The 20,417-nt window shown below is 45.1% G+C and overlaps 1 protein-coding gene across 6 annotated transcripts in view; it reads left to right on the top strand.

Moving 5' to 3' along the window:
- Positions 1–1,639: 1,639 nt before the first annotated feature.
- ep300b (E1A binding protein p300 b) overlaps positions 1,640–20,417 on the top strand; it is a 28,103-nt gene continuing 9,325 nt past the window's right edge. For 2 of the 6 annotated variants that reach the window (XM_017416700.3, XM_017416698.3), the window contains exons 1-19: positions 1,640–1,976; positions 3,994–4,589; positions 6,366–6,536; positions 7,554–7,851; positions 8,269–8,382; positions 9,224–9,484; positions 9,640–9,745; positions 9,882–10,010; positions 10,855–10,972; positions 11,066–11,249; positions 11,371–11,448; positions 11,944–12,020; positions 12,125–12,277; positions 12,734–13,252; positions 13,382–13,624; positions 13,696–13,891; positions 15,245–15,396; positions 17,820–18,059; positions 19,642–19,730. In XM_017416700.3, coding sequence (XP_017272189.1) covers positions 1,883–1,976; positions 3,994–4,589; positions 6,366–6,536; positions 7,554–7,851; positions 8,269–8,382; positions 9,224–9,484; positions 9,640–9,745; positions 9,882–10,010; positions 10,855–10,972; positions 11,066–11,249; positions 11,371–11,448; positions 11,944–12,020; positions 12,125–12,277; positions 12,734–13,252; positions 13,382–13,624; positions 13,696–13,891; positions 15,245–15,396; positions 17,820–18,059; positions 19,642–19,730 — 3,818 coding nt within the window. In that variant the 5' untranslated portion in view covers positions 1,640–1,882. The remainder of the gene's footprint in view (positions 1,977–3,993; positions 4,590–6,365; positions 6,537–7,553; positions 7,852–8,268; positions 8,383–9,223; positions 9,485–9,639; positions 9,746–9,881; positions 10,011–10,854; positions 10,973–11,065; positions 11,250–11,370; positions 11,449–11,943; positions 12,021–12,124; positions 12,278–12,733; positions 13,253–13,381; positions 13,625–13,695; positions 13,892–15,244; positions 15,397–17,819; positions 18,060–19,641; positions 19,731–20,417) is intronic. The other 4 variants (XM_017416702.3, XM_017416701.3, XM_017416699.3 and 1 more) reach the window with 3 other exon arrangements.

The raw sequence follows: 20,417 nt of genomic DNA, 5'->3' as shown, positions 1-20,417 counted from the left end.
ACGAACCTCTCCTCTTGTTCCCTCCCTTCCTCCTCCTCCTCCTCTTCACGCCTAATGTTGCCGTACCTCTAACCCTCCTCCTCCTCCTCCTCCTCCTCCCGTATCAGAGGAGTAGAAACAACAAGCCGCCATTTTGTTTGGCGGACGGACCGTCAGAAACAGGAGCTCCAGCCGATAGAAGGAGCGACTCCAGCAGCCGACAGCAGCCGCTCCGGGAGCCGCGGGGTGGGGGAGACCGTGAGAGGAACCGAAGCCTGTCCGCGCCCGAGCACGGAGCGAGGAGGCACCGCGACGGAGACGAGCCGCCAGCCGGACGGGAGAGCCGAGCCGCCGCCACATCCATGTGTATTAATATATATATACCTATCTGAATCTATGTATGCATGAGAGGGGAACACTCCGACGGGAATCCGAGGAAGGGGGTGTTTTTGCGGAGCGGCGACGGCGGCGAGGAGAGGCGGAAGGAGCGAGCAGCGAGACGCCACAGCGAGGAAACACAAAAAGAGGAAAAAACAAAACAAAAAAAAAAAACCCAACATGATAAATCAGTATGTGTCCGCGGCGGAGGAAGGACCGAGCCCGCATAGACAATTATATAAATAAATTGCTGCCGGGCAGGAGGGAGAGGTGGAAAGAAAGAGGGCTTTAAACGCGGAGGGGGGCAGTTCTCCATCACAAAGAGTCAAAGGGAGGATTTCTGCTTGCCTCAAACAGTTTTTTATTTTTTACATTTTTTTGAGAGGGGGTTGTAGGGATTATTGTGCCGATCGTTTCTTAAATCATTGCCTTTTTTCCCCTCCTCCCTCCAGTTTACATTTGCGCCTCTTCTTCTTTTTTCATTTTTTTCTTCTCCTCCGCTCCCAGGTTGTGGTTTCTTCTCGCATCCTATAAGCTCTAAAACAAAGTGGCAGGGCTTTGATTTTGACCATTTGAGCTCGTTTCGAGACCACCCCACAGAGGAAGAGGAGAAGGAGGACACCCTGCAGGAGCACGAGAAGCTGTAGGATAAAACTTAATTGGATCAATCAGACCGCCCGCGTTAATTGGCAATTAGGCTGCGCGGGGGACCGAAAAGTGCAAAAAAAAAAAAAACAGAAAAAAGGGTGGACTGCATTCACCAGTCTTATTTCTGACCCCAGTGCCTTTTGCATGGTGAAAACACTTGGAAGTGCACAATAAATTCAGCCGGCACGCAAAAGGACTGGAAACATCTGCTGTGCGTGGCTCCGTATTCACCATTTAAAGCTTTAAAAATAATAAAAAATAAAACATTTTTTTTTGGGGGGGGGGATCTAACTGTTGCATGAGACAGAGGAGCTCCTGAAGTTAATAAAAAAAAAAACCCTGGTTCTTTTTGGTGCCGTCAACTCTTCCCCACCACCACCGCACCTCGGAGCGTTTGTGACCCCGGACAGAGGACTTATGGCGGGCAGGGGCGAGCGCGGCCCGGCGCGCGGAGCTCCGGACGGCTTTTCTGTCGCAGAGGCCGCCACATGAGGCTCGTCAGTGGGCTGCACGCTCGCCTTCTCGCCCGACTCCACCTTCCCACCTCCTCCTGTTCGAGTCTGCGAAGAAACCAAATCTCCGGCGGAGGGGGAGGAAGGAGGGGAGGAGGAGGAAGGGGAAGGGGAGGAAGGGGAAGGGGAAGGGGAGGAAGGGGGTCTCGGATCCGCAGAGAGGAGAGGAGCGGAGCGGAGCGCACACCGTGGGGAGCTGAGGAGTTTCGACGCCGTCCTCTCCCCGACCGTCCCCCCCAGAGAGCGGCGGGGGGAACGAGCACGAGCGCTTCCTAAGCAGGGACCAGGAGGCGGAAATAAAGGGAACGCGGCGTCTTTTTTTTTTCTTCTCTCTCCTCCACCACCTTTTTTAATTAGTCAAAAATATGGCCGATAATGTCCTGGAGTCCGGCCCGCCTTCAGCCAAGAGGCCCAAGCTGTCCTCCCCGGCTCTCTCATTGTCTGCCAGCGATGGAAATGGTAAATATGCTGCACGAATATTACCCCGACATCGAGCCACACGGCTCACCTGGAAGCCGCGGCGCAAAAGTTGCTCCGGGTCGTGTTTGTGTTCAAAGCTTGGGTGCTTAACCGGGGACGTGTGTGTGGTTTGTTTAGGAAGCTGAGAGGGGGGAGAAAGGGACGTGAATGTGAGCAACTTTCCTGTAGTTTGTTTTGATGCGTTAGCCTCGACCAAGATAAAAAATATCCACCTCCAAACAATGGACGAGCCGAGACACCCCAGTTGGCTTCAACTTGTTTGGCTTCGTTAAAAAAAAAAGTTGTTTAAGTGGAAGTCTGAGGGCGCACACGGAAGATATGTCGGGTTTTTTTTGTTTATTTTCGGGCAAATACGCGCACTCGTCCTTTCCTTTTAAAAAAATTTAACGAGTTTTGAGAGAAAGTTAGTGTTACCGTGCGAGCTAGCTTAACTAGCTAGAAAAGGCACCCCCACCGGTGTTGTACCTAAAAATGCACCCCCGCCGCAGGAAGCGACTCTGAAGGCAGTTCACCGATAAAGCGAGTGAAAGTGAAAAGTGAAGTTTTAAACACTCAATTAATTTTATTTATGTATTTCGCTATGAATGTTTTTTTTTAATGTCAGAATAGTCTGCCAGTATGTGCGCACTTTACACGATTTCTTACAGTTGCTGCAAATTTAAAAGTACTTTTGGACAGAGATTGTTAGTAGGCTAAATTTTATCCTGATCAAAAATAGCAAAGGTGCGCCTACTGGTAGCCTAACTCCCCGTAACAAACAAAACAAAACAAGGAACAGTAATTATACCAGGCACGAAAACCCAATAGTTCGTTTTTTTATTTGTGATTTTAATCACGTTTTAGAGTAAAATTAAGGCACCGTGAAATGCGCTTCCAGTGGCGGTGCTTCTCGTGGCAGGGGTGCTCTTTTTCGACACAACACCGGAGCGGCTCAGCTGGGCTCCGTAAAGAAAATCGTGTAGGATTAGTTTAACTTTTTAAATCATCACTTTTATCATAGAAGCGACGTTTAAAGGGGGCCAATAGCCATTTCCGCAGCCGAAAAGATGCTTTTCACGCCTTAAACCCGTCGTTTAAAACGCGGGGGCCACTCTTGTTTTCAGCCAAAGCTAGCTATTGTTCCACACTACATTAAGTTGAGCGAAGCCGAAGTTTAAAAAAAAAAACAAAAAAACGCGTCCATCTGGATGGTTTTATCGCGATTAAACAAAACACCGCAATTCTCCAAGCGTCCCTTTCTTTTAGTTTTACTTGTTTAAAGACTCATTTCCTCGGCTGGAGCCAGCTTTAGTGCAGCGAAGCTCAGTCTTTTATTTGCCCTCCATTGTCTGGCTGCGCACAGCTCGACGGTGACACCGAGCTGCACTTTTTGCTTTTCGTTTCCCCCCGAAACACGGTGAAATGTGCCCACAGGCCGACTATTTGAACCATTTTTCTATTTAATTAAAAACATGGAGCCATTGCTAACCCCTGCATTAGCTCCAGGTTTGTGAAGAAATAAGGTTAGAAATGAAGGTAATAGTCAGAAAGTGATGAAAGTGTTTTCACACATTAAAGCAACCACTTGAAACTGTTCCTGCTAATGTATAAGTTTTGTCATTTTAATAAATTCCTGTATTTTCCAGAGGCTTATCTTTACACCCGCCCGCCCATCATAAATGACCAGACATTTTTTTTTGTAATTCCTGCTGTTTTTATCCTCTTGATTGCATAACCGCTCTACAAATTCACACACACCTACCTCGGCGCTGTAGTGTTTACCTTTTTGCGGCTTCTCGCCTTGTCCACGCCGCGTCAGCTCTTCATGTGTGCAGCCCCAACAAACCGCAAACTTGATGCCCAGGAGAGGAGTCCAGGTTGTGAGAGGCACTTAAAGCTGCGTTGGTTTTCAGGCTATAGACGACAGGATTAAACATTTATAGGTTAAAGAGCCTCCTCCCTTCCTCGTTGGTAACATTTATTTTCCTCCTTTTTTTGCCTGTTTCTTTGTGGCTAGATTTTGGCACACTCTTTGACCTGGAGCACGACCTCCCGGATGAGCTCATTAGCTCCTCGGACCTGGGGCTGACCAACGGAGGGGATGCCGGCCAGTTCCACGGCGGGCTCGCGGGGCTCGGAGGCGGGATCGGCACGAGCGGCCAGGACGCAGCCGCGAAACACAAACAGCTGTCCGAGCTCCTGCGCGCGGGGGCCCAGCCGGGGGCCCCTGCTTCCAACAGCGCGTCACCAGGGGCTTCCATGGGACTGATGGGCGGCATCAGCGGACCTCAAGGCATGCACCCTCAGGGTCAGCAGCAGCAGCCTGGATTAATGCCTCAAGTTGGAATGATTGGAGGCGGGACGGCGCTAAGTCGGACAGCAGCCATGATGGGTGCTCAGAAAGGCCCAACTGGACAGCAGCAGCAGCAAGGGATGATGGCGGTGCAGGTGATGAATGGCTCCCCTAGAATGGGTTACCCTGGCAATGCTGGGATGGGAAACAGTAGCAATATTTTGGCAGAGACCCTACAGCAGCAGCAGCAGGGCGGTCAGCCGATGGGAGCCGGCGGTCAAGTCGGGATGAGACCACAGCAGCCTGGCGGGCTAAACCAGGTAGGCAGCGGAACCAAACCGTACACTGAAACCGTGGCCGGAAGCTGACGTCAAGGTTGCAGCTGCTTCCCGTAAAAATGGACTGAACTCGGGTTGAAGCTGAAGCTTAGATGTTTCAGGCTAAAATTACATCAATCATCTGAATGTTTTTGGTCCCAAATTCAACAAATTTATCATTAATATTCCCTCACAGCAACTTAGAGGGATAATTCTGATTTTATTTTCACACAGAAGTGGGGTTCGGTGGAAAGGTTTCAAACAATATCTTACCTGTTGTAGGTAGCTCTTTAAATGGCTTCAGTTTGGGCAAAAATAATGAGCGTAGAGCAAGTCTGATCTGGGCCAAGTAGATCGCTGCCTTTTAAAACAGCTTCAGTATCAGGAAATTCATAGTGGTTCTGGTGAACGATTTGTTATTAATATTTACAAAAAGGACTGCATTACATGTGCGTTCTTTGGTGTGGCGGAGATAAAAATTTGTTTTTAGATGCATCACAGACAAATCTTATCCTCAAAGGTCAAATCAATTTTGTTAAAGTTAATCTGTGCAGCCATGCAGTGCTGTTTGTCCCAGTAGGGTTACCGTAGCTTCCTATAGTGGAAACAGGTTGCAGTAAAGCTGGTATTTTTGAACATCGTTTTTTATATTTTCTTTGCTGAACCCTTAAAAATATATCCCTGTAAATAATAACTGAAGTTATCAAAACACAACTGTCTTTATTAACGACAGAATTTTATCATTGTGTATAAAGTTTCTAGTGATGAACACAATGCTAACCTGACGTTTTCATGAAGCCACATTTAGGCTGTTTTTTTTTTTTTACTTGTGCACTATTTATTAGACAGAAAATATATAAAATGGTGCTCATTTATGTAAAATAAGGCACAGGCATTTAACTTTAAAGATAATCAAAATGTATTAATTGAAATTTCGTGGCTACTCTCTGAATCATAATCTAATCATTAAATCCCTAAAGATTATGATATTCCTGCAGGAAGTGCTACAGCCTGCTGCTGCCCCTGTTAGCTGTTACAAATTAACCTAAAGCTTAATGTAAATACCAGTGTAACATGATGTAATGGTTTATGAAACAATATTTGCATTAGCTGCAATAGGATTTACGACTTGTTGTTTTAAGACGGCGGCAGATCACTTTGTTTTTGGTCCCCCTCTGTTTCTCCAAGCTGAGGTTTCGGTCAGAACCAGTGAATCTGAATGGTTTCGTACTAGCTGCTCGTATGAAGCTACAGAGGATGAGTTCTTCGCAGCAGGTGCAGGGAGGAGTGCGGTTACGCGTCGGACTCGCAGCTGCGTCGCAGTTTGCTCTGTGGTATCGATGGTTAACCTGCCTGCTTGTCGACGAGCCGCACGACGGATGTGATTTTTCTTCCAGAGGAGGAGCTGCTGCAGAGCATTTGTTAAATGGTTGCACGGAGCCGTTTTCCTGCTAATCACCGTGCATTAGTGAACACAGCGTTGGACTGGTAACGTTCTGTTGTTGTTATCATGCTGTACGTGATGCTGTGGTTGTAAATAACTCACAGCTGATGGGGACCTTTTCTGAGGCTATATAAACTGTGTCAGTGCTCCTAATTTATTGTTGGGTAAAGTAAAAGAACAAAAGTAACATTAGGAAAAATCAAGAAAGGTAATTGTGATTCATTTTTTCTCCATTTCCTCTCGTTCTTGTGTTGTCCTCCCTGCATTCGCTTTTCCTCCTCTACCTTCCTGTCCTGTGCTGGCTTCCTCTCACGCTGTTCTCTGTCGTCCTCCAGATGATGATGGCCAATTCGGGCCCCTATGGTGGTCTGTACAGCCAGTCTGCTGGCCAGGGGATGCCTGGAGAAGGGCTGGGCCCTCAGCTCCAGAATAAGCCAGGCCCCAATATGCCCACCCAGTTCAGCATGGACAAGAAGGGACCTCCTGCTCAAAGCATGCCTGCGATGGTACGTTTAGTTTGTTTGTTTGTTTTTTTACGCAGGTTGTCATCAAAGTTTCTTTCTCTGCTAAAATACACACTCTGTACAGTTAACATTGTATAAAAAGACACACGCAACCAATTTTTCAAATCGGACAAAATGTTTCCTGTTTTAGGTCAGTTTGTTAAATACCAACATAATGAAAGACAATTTTTTTTCTTACTTGGTGACGTTGAAGAAAGTAATAAAAATGTTTATATTTCTTGTTATTTGCATATTTAGCTAATATAAATAATGATGGGAATCCTAACTGACCTAAAACAATGAAGGTTTCGACTGATTTGATGTCAGAAAGGTTGAAATAAAATGATTGTGTCTTTTTACACGGTGTATGTAAACATCTGGTTTCAGCTGTATTCCTACATCTCATTAACTTTTGGAGTCAAGCCGAATCAAGATGGCTGCCATGGCTAAGCAGCCTTAGCTAACACAACAATGGGGGTAGCTTTGTGAAATTTAAGGATATTGAGCTAAAATCTTTTAGTAGCTGAGAGTTATTCGTAACGCAGACTCGGAGCACTAACATGGATTCTTCCAAGGCCTTTAAATCCTGTTTCTATTTTATTTTACTTTTTTACAGTTCAAGCATTAATAGCTGTGTGGTAATGTGCTGAACTGGGCCAGATTTCCAAATTGAAAAGATTTTTTGGTTGTATGGACAAATCTTAAATGACAATTATTGTTCCTTTTTTAGTTTTTGATTTTCAGTTTACATACACATAGGAAATAAGAATTTCCATTCTGTCTGGACAAAAATTAAATGATAATAAATGATTAAAACACTCAGCTGAGATCAGGCACAGCATTGTTTGGTCATTTTTCTCCACTTTGCGTGAAAACTGTGCCCAACTACTAGGTTTTTTTTTTTTTTGTTCTGTGTTAATACTGTCTTTGAACGCCTCACATTTAGGCTCTCAAAACTCTGAAAGTGTTATCTTTTTATTAAACGTGTTTCTTCTCATTCCTTTCATCGAACTCCCTCAGCAGCAGCAGCAGCCAGGTGCAGTTGGCGGCGTGTCTGTTGGTGCAGCGGCGGCGGTGGGTGGCACTCAGGTCGGACTCAACGCCGTGGGGGCAGGTCCCGGCTCGACGCCCCCCACCGCCGACCCCGAGAAGCGGAAGCTGATTCAACAGCAGCTCGTCCTGCTGCTTCACGCGCACAAGTGCCAGAGGAGGGAGCAGGCCAACGGGGAGGTGCGGCAGTGCAACCTGCCTCACTGTCGCACCATGAAGAACGTGCTCAACCACATGACTCACTGTCAGGCTGGCAAGTCCTGCCAGGGTGAGTCTGATGAATAACACTCACTGCTGGCTTTATGCTGTGTGGGCTGCAACACATCAGACAGGTTTTAAAGTTGTCATGTCGCTGCAGCAATTACTATTTTATTTGTTTTTGTTTTTTTTAAATTTGCTCGTTCTTGATTTGCTCTCGGCGTTCTTTTCCAGATGAGCTATTCTCCCTTCAGCTTGTTGTTCTTCTAAAATCTGTCTTTTTTCCCGTTTCTCACTGAGCCTCCATCGGGACGTAAATTTATTTCACTGAATGACTCGTACCGTAGCTTTTTTTTTAGTTTCTGTTCTTCGTTTGACTCGTCTTCTCTTTTCCCTCTCTTCTCATCTTCCTCTTTCCCTCTCCTTTTATTTTTCGCCCGTCGTTCGATTTTTCTCCAACTGTCCTCCGTTCCTGTCTCTCCTCCAGTGGCGCACTGTGCCTCGTCCCGGCAGATCATCTCCCATTGGAAGAACTGCACCCGTCACGACTGTCCCGTATGCCTGCCTCTAAAAAACGCTGGAGACAAGAGGAACCAGCAGAGTGAGTGCTCCTCACATTATTGACTAATTACTAGGGGTTTAGGGGTACGTGTGCTGAACAAATGCAGTTTTCATCCTGTACGTTTATGTGTGGAACTCAAATGCGGAGCTCCACGTTTGGCTTGCTACTTTTAAAAGGTTGCACATAATGCGAGACCGCAGCAAACGAGCGCGAAGATCACGAACAGACCAGAGCTTGAAGGACCCTCCCCCCTCCCTCCAGTACTGTCAATAAAGTCTGCTGTTTGGGAACATTACAGCTTCTCAGGGAACTACAGTGACGACAGAGAAAGGTGGATCGAACCTTACGTCCGCATCGTTCAACCGTCATAGGATTGTCGCTGCCACTCAACGTCAAACCTCAATACCGTCTTAAAACAGCATCACCCGAACGTAAACTCAGCTGCCTGTAGCGTTCAAACAGCCTCTCACTAACAATTCAGAGTGGGCTCAGTTCATAACGAACGCCATGGGAGTTTTTACAGCAGCAGACATGCGACCGTGCACCATCGCTGAGAGCTCTGATTTTAAACACACCATAGTATATATAAAATATATACGGTCTACGGCTAAAACCATGTTCCCTCTTCTCAACTTTTAACCAGCAGATTATACCAGCTTTGTCCACGACATCCTATCTTTTGCTATATATACCTAAATGTACCAATATGCGCCTAAATGTATGCTATATGTTTGTTTCTCTTTAATGTAACTGCACCGAACTGTGACGTCTAAACTGAGACATGTACTGCACAATGATTTTTGTGCATCGTCACACCCCCTAATAATTACACATCACTGATAAACGTGTTTCCTCTCTCCTCCTCCTCCTGTTTCTGCAGCTCTGGTCAACAGTGCAGCTGTGAGTTTAGTGAACTCTTTAGGGGGCGGGGGAGCCGGAGCGCAGTCCAACGCCCCGAGCCTGAACCCCCCCAGCCACATTGACCCCAGCTCCATAGAGAGGGCCTACGCCGCGTTAGGCCTCACCTACCAGGGCAACCAGGTGCAGCCGCAGCCGTCGCAGCAGCAGCAGTCGCCTCAGACCAACATGCCGAACCAGGGCCTGCAGGGACAGCCAGGGATGAGGACTTTAAATCCAATGGGTTGGTTTAGTTTGTACAGACCAAGATGTTCATTCATGAGTTTTAGTGGACAGAAGTACTGATGCTCAGATACTAATGTTCAGGCACTTATATAGTTTAAAGTATTTCTATAAAGACATTTTGATCCTTTAACCTGTGTTGTGGTGTCCTATCAGGTGGAAACTCGATGGGAATGAATGGAGCAGTTGGGGTTCAGCACCCCAACCAGCAGTCTGCCCTCCTGCCGGACGCCATGTTGCACAACAACATGAATGCCCAGAGGTGAGGCGGATGTTCTCTGAACTTGACTTGACTCAAGCCGCAGTCTGGCTGCTTTTATTTTTTGATGAATAACACAAAATCTAGAATAGCGCCATGGTATCTAAAATCTTAACCTCTGTGTCGTTTCCCCCCTCAGTTTGATGAGCGATGGCGTGGGGAACCTTGGTTCCTTGCCTGGAGCTACGCCTCCTTCTTCCGCTGAGATGAGAAAGCCTTGGCACAAAGACATCACCCAGGACCTCCGTAACCACCTCGTCCACAAGCTGTGAGTCTCTCAAACAGGGTTCCTACGCAGCCTTGGAAATTATGGACAAGGATGAAATTTGATTTCAGTATTTTCCTGGTTTGACTAATTATGGAAAAAGAAGAAAACACCTCTCTCGCCCATTGTGTTATCTAAAAGTGAAAACTGACAATTTCAGCCGTTTAAATGTGCAGTGTAGTTTTTCAGATGTGAATATAGTCGACATCATGCCCACTTGTGGTTCGTATGCCTCAAGCTGGAAATTGAAATGGGAAATGCAGATAATATTTTGTTCCAACAGCTGTACTATTTGTAATGTCGTCAAGGATAATTCAACTTTAACTGTTTATCAGAAAAACACATACAGACCCATATAGAGTAAAATATATATGTATATACTTAATCAGATTTGTATTTTTGCTGTGAAGGGAATTTGTAGGATTATCATAAAGAAATTTTCTCAACCAAAAAATAAATTGCATTTAAATTTTATTAAGTTCAAATAAATAAGTGGTGGAAAAACACATATTTTACAGTTCATAGGTAAATCTTTATTCTCATAAAGAATAAAGATCTGAGGAGAAATATGAGGAGAGAACCTTGGATAATTTTACATAAGCTTACAGATATTAAAACTGCACCACTGTAAATTACAGTAAATTTACACACAATTTGTTTTGAAGTCAAAAATTGATGGAAGAATGTGAAAATTTGAGTCTGGAAACGTACGGAGCAAAGCTCATGAGATGAGCTCAGTTTTGGATCAGTTATTTAGCAGCACGTTAGGAGTAAATAGGAATACAGTCTTTTTGTTCTCAGATTGATTACAGCAGTGTGTGTTTCCTGTGTGTGTGTGTGTGGGCAGTGTGCAGGCCATCTTTCCTACCCCTGACCCAGCTGCGCTGAAGGACAGGCGGATGGAGAATCTGGTGGCCTACGCTCGAAAAGTAGAGGGGGACATGTACGAGTCGGCCAGCAGCAGGGTAAGAAACGTGCTCGTAACTCGCCGTGTAGTTGCTATTTGCTCTTGACGTGTTGTGTAACATCCTCCCACCTTCCTGCTGCGTCCCTTCCAGGCGGAGTACTACCACCTCCTGGCGGAAAAGATCTACAAGATCCAGAAGGAGCTGGAAGAGAAGAGGAGGAAACGGCTCCAGAATCAGGAAGTGATGCCCGGCAAACCCGGCATCAGCCCGTCTGGCCTCCCGCAGGGCCCGCCTTGCATGGGGCAGCCACCCATGCCCCCCGGGCAGCCCCTCAGTAAGTAAAAGTAATGTTAGCGAGCACTATAAAACATTAAAGATGTTTTGTTGATCAAAGTGTTCAACAGTGAACAGAACCAGTTGATTTGCTTCTTGAACAGTTTTCGTCTCCCTTTCAGATGGTCCTCATGCAGATCTGTCAATGATCAGACCTGCTGGTCCAACTCAGATGGTCAAAAGGATGCAGAACCCTGCAGGTACTTCTGTTTGCTAGGAATGTGATGGCAGTGGTGTCGTCTGTTTGAAGACCTTCACAGAGTTAGATTTTCCTTACAGTGCTGTGAAACAATATTTATCCCTGCATAGATTTCTTCTGTTTTTGCACTAAAAACACACTAAAGTCTATCAAATCAGCAAACAAATGTTAATATCAGACAAAGGTAAATGTAATCGCCTTTGAAAAACTGTATTTTGCATTTACTCGGGTTATATTTGTCTGATAACATTTATCTGATAATCTTAAAGTCCAAGTGTGACCAAAAAAAAAGCAAAAACAGAAGAAGTCTGTGAGGACCCGAATGCTTATTCGCTGCACAGCTCATGACAAAGAAAGATGCATCTCAAAGATTTAAGCTCATCAGTAGGTTTGTTGCGTGTTTACTCTTTTTATTTTTGTTTCTACTGTACAGTATATGAACTCAATACAAGCAGCACAGTAATGTGATTTATTTTCCCCCCTCACGTCCTTGTAGGCATGAACCAGTTTAATCAGATGGGGCTGCAGTCGATGGGTCAGAGGCCGCCACCTCCTAATCCTCAAATAAGCCAGGTTAGCATTGCTGTTGTGTGGTTAATTTGGATAAACTTGGAGGTTTTTAAGAATTCATTTAGAAACGCAATGTTGTTTTGTTTTTTTTTGTTTTTTTTTTGCAGATATGTATGGGAGGAACAAGGATGGGTCAGCCCAACGCCACACAGCTGCAGAACCAGTACCTCCCTCCAGGCCAGTTCCCCGTCCCCTGTTCTGGCCTGGGCTCTGGGCAGGGCGGCGTGAACCAGCCGGACGTGCAACCTGCTGTGTCTTCTGTAAGGGCAGAGTTTTACTGTTATTCTGAAGATGAGGTTGTTTTGAATTAGTTTTTTGGAAACCCTGTTGAAGGAAAACTAAAACGGAGACGGGCATCGACATTAATGAAACCCAGACAGTAATCATTTGCTGTAAATCTACAGCTAATTAGCTTTTTTCAACATGGCCTCCGCAGCTAATTGATCACAGCAAACACTAAAATTGTCTGTAACTTTGACCCAAAGTCTGATGTGGTAGTAGCTGAGAGTTATCTTCAACACATGGTGCTAACAGAATGTGGATAAGCTCAAGGTTTGACCAAAACAGCTATAACTTCATCCCTTCTCATCATAAGATGATCTTAGTTTCACACTCTGACCTAAACGCCAAACAATGTGAGTCTTTAATTTGTTTAAGTTCCTTTTCACGTATTTTTAAGGTGTTTAAAAGTTTGTCTTGTGTCTGATTCTCTGTAGCAGAACCAGATGTCCACGCCCTCCTCCCTCCCAGCCACCAGCCCAGCAGCACAGTCCGCCCCATCTGTCCCAGGCCCCGGAGCCCCGGGAGCCTCCGTGGGGTCCGCTAATGCCAACTGCGTCGGGCCTCATCCCGGCCATCCTCCGTCCTCCACCCAGCCCGGCTCGTTCCCCCTCTGCCCGCCCGTCCGGACAAACTCGCCGTCGCCGGCGCGCAGCTCGACGCCTCAGCCCCATCAGACGCCGCCCGCGGTGCCCCGCTCCCAGACGCCGCAGCCTCAGACCCCCAACACGCCCCTGATGCCTCCTCCTCCGCAGCACCACCAGCAGCAGCAACAACAAGCTTCAGAGCTGCAGCAGCAGCAGCCACCGTCAGGGCAGACGGCGAACTCTGAGAAAACAAATCATCTTCCTCAACAAACTCTTGGGGGCGGGGCTTCTCCGGGCCCCCAGGCAGGACAGACTTCTTCAATCCCAGCCCGCAATGTTCACGCGCCGTTACAGCTGCCACAGACCCCAGTGAGTACAGCCATGTTGGTCCTAACGAACCTCGGTGTGTGTCTAGTTTTGTTCATCCAATCCAGAATAAAAATACTATTTGTGGATTTTAACTTACCCTTTCCCTCCTTTTTGCTTTCGGCTCCTCAGCACTCTCCGAAGCCTTCGCTGACAGCTGACGGTCAGGTTTCTTCTCCGGCGTCGATCCCAGGCAGCACGGATCCTGGCTCGCAGCTCGCGCCTGCGGACGGCCCCGCTTCCGGCCAGGAAGACGTCAAAATGGAGATTAAGAAGGAGGAGGAGGAGGAAAACGAAGGAGCCGACGCCCAGGGAGATGGCAAGGGAAAGCTGGGGAAGGGTCAGTCTGAGGTGAAGACCGAGGAGAAACCCGAGGTAGGATTCTCAGAAAAACGTGTTTAAATGCGAAGGAAATCTGTGCACTGACGCTCCGACCTTCCTCTCAGATTAAGAAAGAGAAGCCTGCAGGAGATGGGTGTAAAAGTGAGCCCATGGATACGTCCTCCTCCTCTGGGTCGGTGTCAGAAACATCAGGTGACGACAAGAAGCCCGAGGTGAAGAAGGAGCCCAAAGAGGAAGAGGAGGGATCAGGGTCATCAGTAACCAACAGCTCCTCGGCCAGCACTCAGAGCAAAAAGAAAAGTGAGTAACATTTGTTTAAAGCAGCCGCTAAGTACCGCTTTTTACAAGAAGTTAGACTGAAGATGGAGTCGTAAATGTGATCAGAAAATCAACATCAGGAGCCAGAAACATTCAGACCTTTTTTTGTCTTGGAGTTTATCTTTTATAATCAAACATTCTCACGTTATTCTTTATCATTTTTGTGCCTTTTGGGATCTACAGTGTCCAGAGTTGTTATTAAGGCTTCTTAGCTCACAGATGTAAAACAAAAGCTTCACGCGAGACGCACGGTCAGTCGGTTTGAAGGCAGAAAGGCAGGAACACAGCAAACTCGTTCCCCTGTTGGTCTGCTGACGGTTGGAGAGCTTTATTTTTCCTCTTCAGTGAGAAAATAATAAACCAAATCATGTGCGATTCCGGACGACACGTCGGGTTGAAGTAAACCGAACAGCAGGAAGAAAATAAACAAACCATTAGCCCTAAATCTGCTTGGGTTGGGCATCTGTTGTGTGCTATGGGAGTCCTTTTAAAGGGATAGTTTGGTCATTTCGAAGTAGGGTTTTGTGGAAACCAACACACGCATGCTGCCATCAAAATCAACCTTGACAAATATGTTATACATAAATCTACCAAGAAAACCACCAACAACAGCAACAAATTGCGGTGCACTTCTAGCAGAAATATAATCATGTTTCTGCTCAAAAAACATACTATAATGGGAAATTTATGCTGATATAAAGGTTTCACATGAACCACTATAAGCACTTTAAACTGCCTTGTTGCTGAAAAGTGGCATATAAATAAAATTGACTTTTCTTAGAAAACTTTAGAGATAAGTTGTTTTAGGGCGGCAAAAATCCACTTAGCGGCCATCCTCACTCGACGAGCTAACAGCTAGTCCCAGATTATCGCAGTTTATGCGAGACCGCGGCCTCTTTTTGTATCACGCTGTTTCCAGCAGAAACGAGATGATGTTCCTGCCAGAAGCGCTCCAGGCTGCACCTGAATCGTTGCGGCTAGCTGCTGCCGAGGCTGTTAGCGCTCGCAAAGAACCGCAGGCTTTTATTTGAATGGCTGCAGGACGCACAGGTTTATAATACGGCGCTCGCATGAACAGGAGTGGCATTTTTTGAGATTAGAGTTGGTTTAAGGTGGCTGCTATCCATTGTGGTGCTTTGGTTCATTCCAGTTGGAAAGAGCTATCTGGAACATGTAAGATATTGCTTACTAACTTCACACAAAACCCACCGTGAAAACATAAGAACCGTCCCGGTCAGTGTTTCGTTTTCTCCGTTTGCAGCCGTCTCTAACTGCAGCAGAAAGTGGAGGCTTTAATCTGTGGCCTCCTCCTCATTTCTCTGTTTCTGTCTCCAGTCTTTAAGCCCGAGGAGCTGCGTCAGGCTCTCATGCCCACCTTGGAGTCTTTGTACCGCCAGGACCCTGAGTCCCTTCCTTTCCGTCAGCCGGTGGACCCCCAGTTACTGGGAATACCCGTACGTATTCGAACTAGTAACAAAACTAACCTGGTAAGGGACTGCGCTGGCTGCCATTTTGCTTCATCATAAAAACATAGCTTTTTTGTTTTCTTGCTCGTTTTTCCATGATTGCCACAGATTTTAGTCTTTTTTTATATTAGCTGGTTAAAGTTTCTTTCAATGTGTTTTTTTTTCCTCGTTGCATGAAAAAGGTTAAGAGAATTAGATTTAAGCACGTGAATGTGTGTGAATTTTTTTTTTTTTTTTTGTAAGTCAAAGCATTGGCTCTTATGAACGTGTGCAGTTCAGATATGCGAGAACATTTTAAATTCAAATCAGAGGTTTTTGTCCTCATAGAAGTATAATTTCAGCAGAGAAAATGAGAGTGCTACATGATCCAAATGCCCATCAGAATGTCGAAGCGCTTGAATTATCGTCTCCCTGAACATCTAATGAAAACGCAGATTTTTCTCTGCATACAGAGCAAAATCCACAGAGGAAAGCCATTTACAGTTCATACGCCGCTTGCTTTCGTTTACTGCTTTTGTTTGTCTTTTTGCTCCTAAATTGTATGTTTGAATGTAGGATTTGCTTAAAGTAGCTTTCATCATAGTAAACCATCTCTAGCTCTCCAGCTTCTCATCAGTTGTGGGTTGTGTTCAGAGGTGGGACAATGCCGTCACGGCTCGGTACTTCATCCTGTTCGTCTGCTCTTGTAGAATCACTTTTAATATTCACGCAAAATATCAAATTATTTAATGGCTAATTTATGATTGGAGATAAATTGGCATCAACTTCAACTGGTGAAAAATCATTTTGAAAAAAGTGTTTCTACTTAAACTTACAATACTGTGAAAAAAAAAAAAAACCAAGTCGTCCCTCATTTCTTAATGTTTCACGTCTGAGGATTCAGACTGAGCAGCTACAATGTCATCATTTCTTAACTCGAAATGGTTTTACTCGAGAACTTGAAAGGCGGCGAGGAAACAACACCTAATAGACTTCTTAGTAAAGAAATAATTTTAAATACGATCTTTCGTAACCTCGTTACCAGCAGCCCGTTACAAAGACAGAATGTCTTCTCTTTGTTCAGGTTTAATTTATAAAAAAAACACCAAAGATTACAGTTTGATGCCCAAACTAGTGTTTTAGCAGCACCAAGGTGATTCCCAAATTATTAGCTAAAGATTTGATGTTCTCTCTCAGACCTGGTGTCAGTATTTCTTTTCGTTTTTTACATAAAGCCATAACTTTGAAATACTGTTCATCTGCTGTAGATTGTTTTTTTTTTTGTTTTAGGCCCAACACTTCTCGTTTGCCCGACTTGTTCAGTTTAATTGTTTCTTTTAAACGCACACTGCACGATACGCTGTCATGATCAGGCAGATGCAATAAAACGAGTGAATAAGCAGCTGAAGTCCGAAGAAAAACCTTTAAAGACCGTCAGACAGCCTGACTTTCAATCATTACGGGAGAATCCGGCACCTTGGAAGCGAAGCATTAAGAAATGAGAGGCGGTTTAAGATTTTTGCACGGCGCTGTGTTAAGTTCACGCTCGTCTTTAACCACCGGAGGGGTCGTGGTGTAAATTTGCCCCTGCAGGCTGTGATGCTAATACGCATCCCTTGTTTGTTCGTGTGAGTGCTTCCATTCAGAGATGAGGGTCTGTTCATAACTCACGTTGCCATGGTGACAGTGAAATGGACCCTGCTCTTTGAAACTCGCACCAATTTTTTTATTTTTTTTTTCCCCCTTTGTTGGATCTCCAAAAAAGCCTTTCTTTTCCCGGCCCTCGTCTCGGCTTCTTTAATAATCTGTGCTGTGTTTTTGGAGGGGAGGCAGAGTGCAGACGGCAGGAGCAGAAAAACAACTCGCACACTCATCCATCTCGCGTACATTTGCATCATCTCAGCTCCACTGGCTTTAACCCGGCCATCTTATTTCCACTCATCCTGCTGGCATTGTTGATGCAAAGCACAGTATAGCCAGGGGGAAAAGCATAGATCTGTCAGCCTGTTGCTCTGTTCTTCTTGGTTTTGCACCCTTCTCACTACCTGAGCCTGGAAGGTTTCAGCTCAAATTCAGCTCAGTGTAAATCTTTTTTTTTTTTTTTCTGACTGATGATAATTTCCCGTCCTGGGCTTCAGGATGAATCTGTAGTTTGTTTTCAGCAGCAGAGGACTGGCCGGGTCTGCCCCGGTCGTCTGGCTGCTGCTTTCAGAGCCGACGGGTACTCTGGGTGCAAAGCAAAGAGCTGGAGGGCAGAAGTTGTCATGTCTCTCTGTTTGCACGTGAACATTTTTCTCTGCAGCGCTCAACAACATTGTCCCCCCTGCACCCTCTTCTCTCCTTACTTTGGTCCCACCCGCTTCCCCCGACGTCCTCCATCCCGGCGACGCCGGTGACGCTCTCGTCCTCCCCTCCACGCTGACCCAAAACGGTCCTTCCTGTCTCACCTCGACCTGGCGGTTCAGGACTACTTCGACATCGTGAAGAACCCCATGGACCTGTCGACCATTAAGCGGAAGCTGGACACGGGTCAGTACGAGGAGCCGTGGCAGTACATCGAGGACATCTGGCTCATGTTCAACAACGCCTGGCTGTACAACCGGAAGACGTCCAGAGTCTACAAGTACTGCTCCAAGTTGGCTGAGGTGTTCGAGTCGGAGATCGACCCCGTCATGCAGGGCCTGGGCTACTGCTGCGGGAGGAAGGTGAGTCAGAACTAGCTTCTGCTGGCTTTGTCTCAGAGCTGGACCGACTGGAGTTTCTGAGCTGATTTCAGTTTTCCTTTTTTTTTTTTCTTTGGCAAACTCTGACTTGGCAGATTACAATTTATCTCAAAGAAATAATAGATTTCTTTTTAAATTTCAGGTTAAATTGAAAATTTGAATGTGTAGTCTGAAACAATGCTTACAATTATTAAAAAAGAACTTATGATTTCACAAAATCTGCACCAAATTGCAGAATTTTCTCCAGATTAAAGGTTTGCACGGATCAAACCCAACAGAAAAAAGTGTAATTTTTACTGTTAAATGTGTTAAACTGTTCAAGTCATTCATTTATAGCTTAAAAATTATAACAAACTATATATTACTTTTACATTTAAACTTAAAATTATTGTGAAATTTGAAACTGGCAGCTGGTATTTAAATAGAAAACCTCAGCTCACGTGTTAAAGAAGACAGGCCTGTGAAACCAAAAAAAAACACTTTTTTGGGGGACGGTGAAGTTAAAGGTAAACTCCGGCCCCGTCCGCGCTAATCCAAATAATTAAAATATAAATAAAAACGGGAAATCTGCGCCTCCTGTCTGCACACAAATAGAAGATTTGGGGAGAGGAAAACTGGAGAGAGATCTTAAAAACACTTTTTTTAAAACTCTGTTTTAAGGAGGAGCTGTGTGGACTTTAAAGACAGTTTTTTTTGAACAGCTACTTGTTCATTTTCACCTCGTGCACGAAACTAAAACAACAGCGAAGCTGCTTTTACGAGTCTTTCTGCAGCTTGTTTTCATCCTGATGTTGTAACCATTAAACTGTGATTGTGTGCAGAAAGGGTTAATTACTAAGAGGAAATTATAAACTGTATTAAACGAAACAAAACTAGTTTTGGGTGAATCTTAAACCAACCTAGGACTGTTTCACTGTATTTTAATGTGTTACTGGGGAAGTTTTTGCCACCTGGTGTTGCATTTTGGGTATTTAAGCTTTTCTGTTGGAATAATAAGGACAGGCGTTTTCCTAAACATGGAGTGAAAATATTTTTAAAAAATAAAGTAGTGTAGAGGAGGTCTCAGCGTAAAGACTTGATACATCCCTAAAAGCTCCCAGTATTAATATTAATCTGTTAAAAAACGAACAGAACCGGACAACGGCGCTCTGAAGATGTGACCCAGTTGTTTTAGGTGGTTAATTTCTGTATCTGCTGGCTTCTGTCAGTACTTCAAGCTGTTAGCTGCAGAGAGGTGTTTAGTTGGTGCTCTTGTTTGATTTTATACGTCTGTTAGAAGACAGGAGGCATTATGGGATGGCACCGTCCGTCTGACTGTCTGTCCCTGCTCTTAACTCTGCAGCAGCGTAATCTAGGAAAGTCAAACTGCACAGCTGGACACCTCATGTGTCCAGGATGATCCTTGTTGATTTTAATGTCAAAGGTCACCTGTTCAAACCCAACCATGCTCCAGCTTCAGCGAAGGGTGTTTTGTGTACGGTTGGCGGTATTTTAGTTGCTTTTTAATGCATGTTTCTGCAGACATGTCTGTAAATGTCCTCTTGTCGTCTCTTTTATGTCACAGTTCGAGTTTTCCCCCCAAACTCTTTGCTGCTATGGGAAACAGCTGTGCACCATCCAGCGCGACGCTGCTTATTTCAGTTACCAGAACAGGTGAGGGACATTAACGCAGTCTGACCTCCTCACAGGAAGAAAATCAGCATTCTGCAGGTTTTCTTGTGTCTGCTTTTATGTTGCTGTGTAAACTGAGCCAGTTGGATCATCTAGAATATGTTGTGTTTTTTTTTTTTGTTTGTTTTGTTTCTTTTTTTTCTTTTTGCAATGATTATGTTTCCTACAGCTTAGCATCAGTCAGTACAATCACAGATGAGTCTGAATTTGGCTCCATCCTCACAGATCATTTTTTGTCCTTCATAAAGTGGGCTCCTGTTTGATTTCTTGTTTCCCCACTCAGTGAAATTTCCAAACCTGTCAGCTCAGGGTGTTTTTGTTTACAAACGGCACAAACCGAGTGGGGATGGCAGAAGAAAGGTTCCCACTTTATGAATGAGCAGAAAGGATGATGGATATCTGTTGCTTTTTTTTTGTTTTTGTTTTTATTTTTATTCTTTCCTCATTCACCTTTTCATAATTGGAGCTTGTATCCTCGCTGCCCTGCTCCCTCACAGCTCCTAGTGGTCTCTCATGTTGCTGTAATGTTGTTGTTGTTGTTGTTGTTGTTTACCACTGAATGTCTGACGCTAATCTTTGCTTTGCCTTGGCTCTCTGTCCTCTGTTGGTTGTTTTTCACCTCCTCTGTGTCCCTCCATCGTCTTTGTCTGACCTGTAACAACTTTTTTC

The sequence above is a fragment of the Kryptolebias marmoratus genome, linkage group LG12 (genome assembly GCF_001649575.2).
Source record: "Kryptolebias marmoratus isolate JLee-2015 linkage group LG12, ASM164957v2, whole genome shotgun sequence".
Classification (NCBI taxonomy): domain Eukaryota; kingdom Metazoa; phylum Chordata; class Actinopteri; order Cyprinodontiformes; family Rivulidae; genus Kryptolebias; species Kryptolebias marmoratus.
The sequence above is the reverse complement of the archived record's forward strand: the minus strand, read 5'-3'. Positions and strand labels throughout refer to the sequence as shown.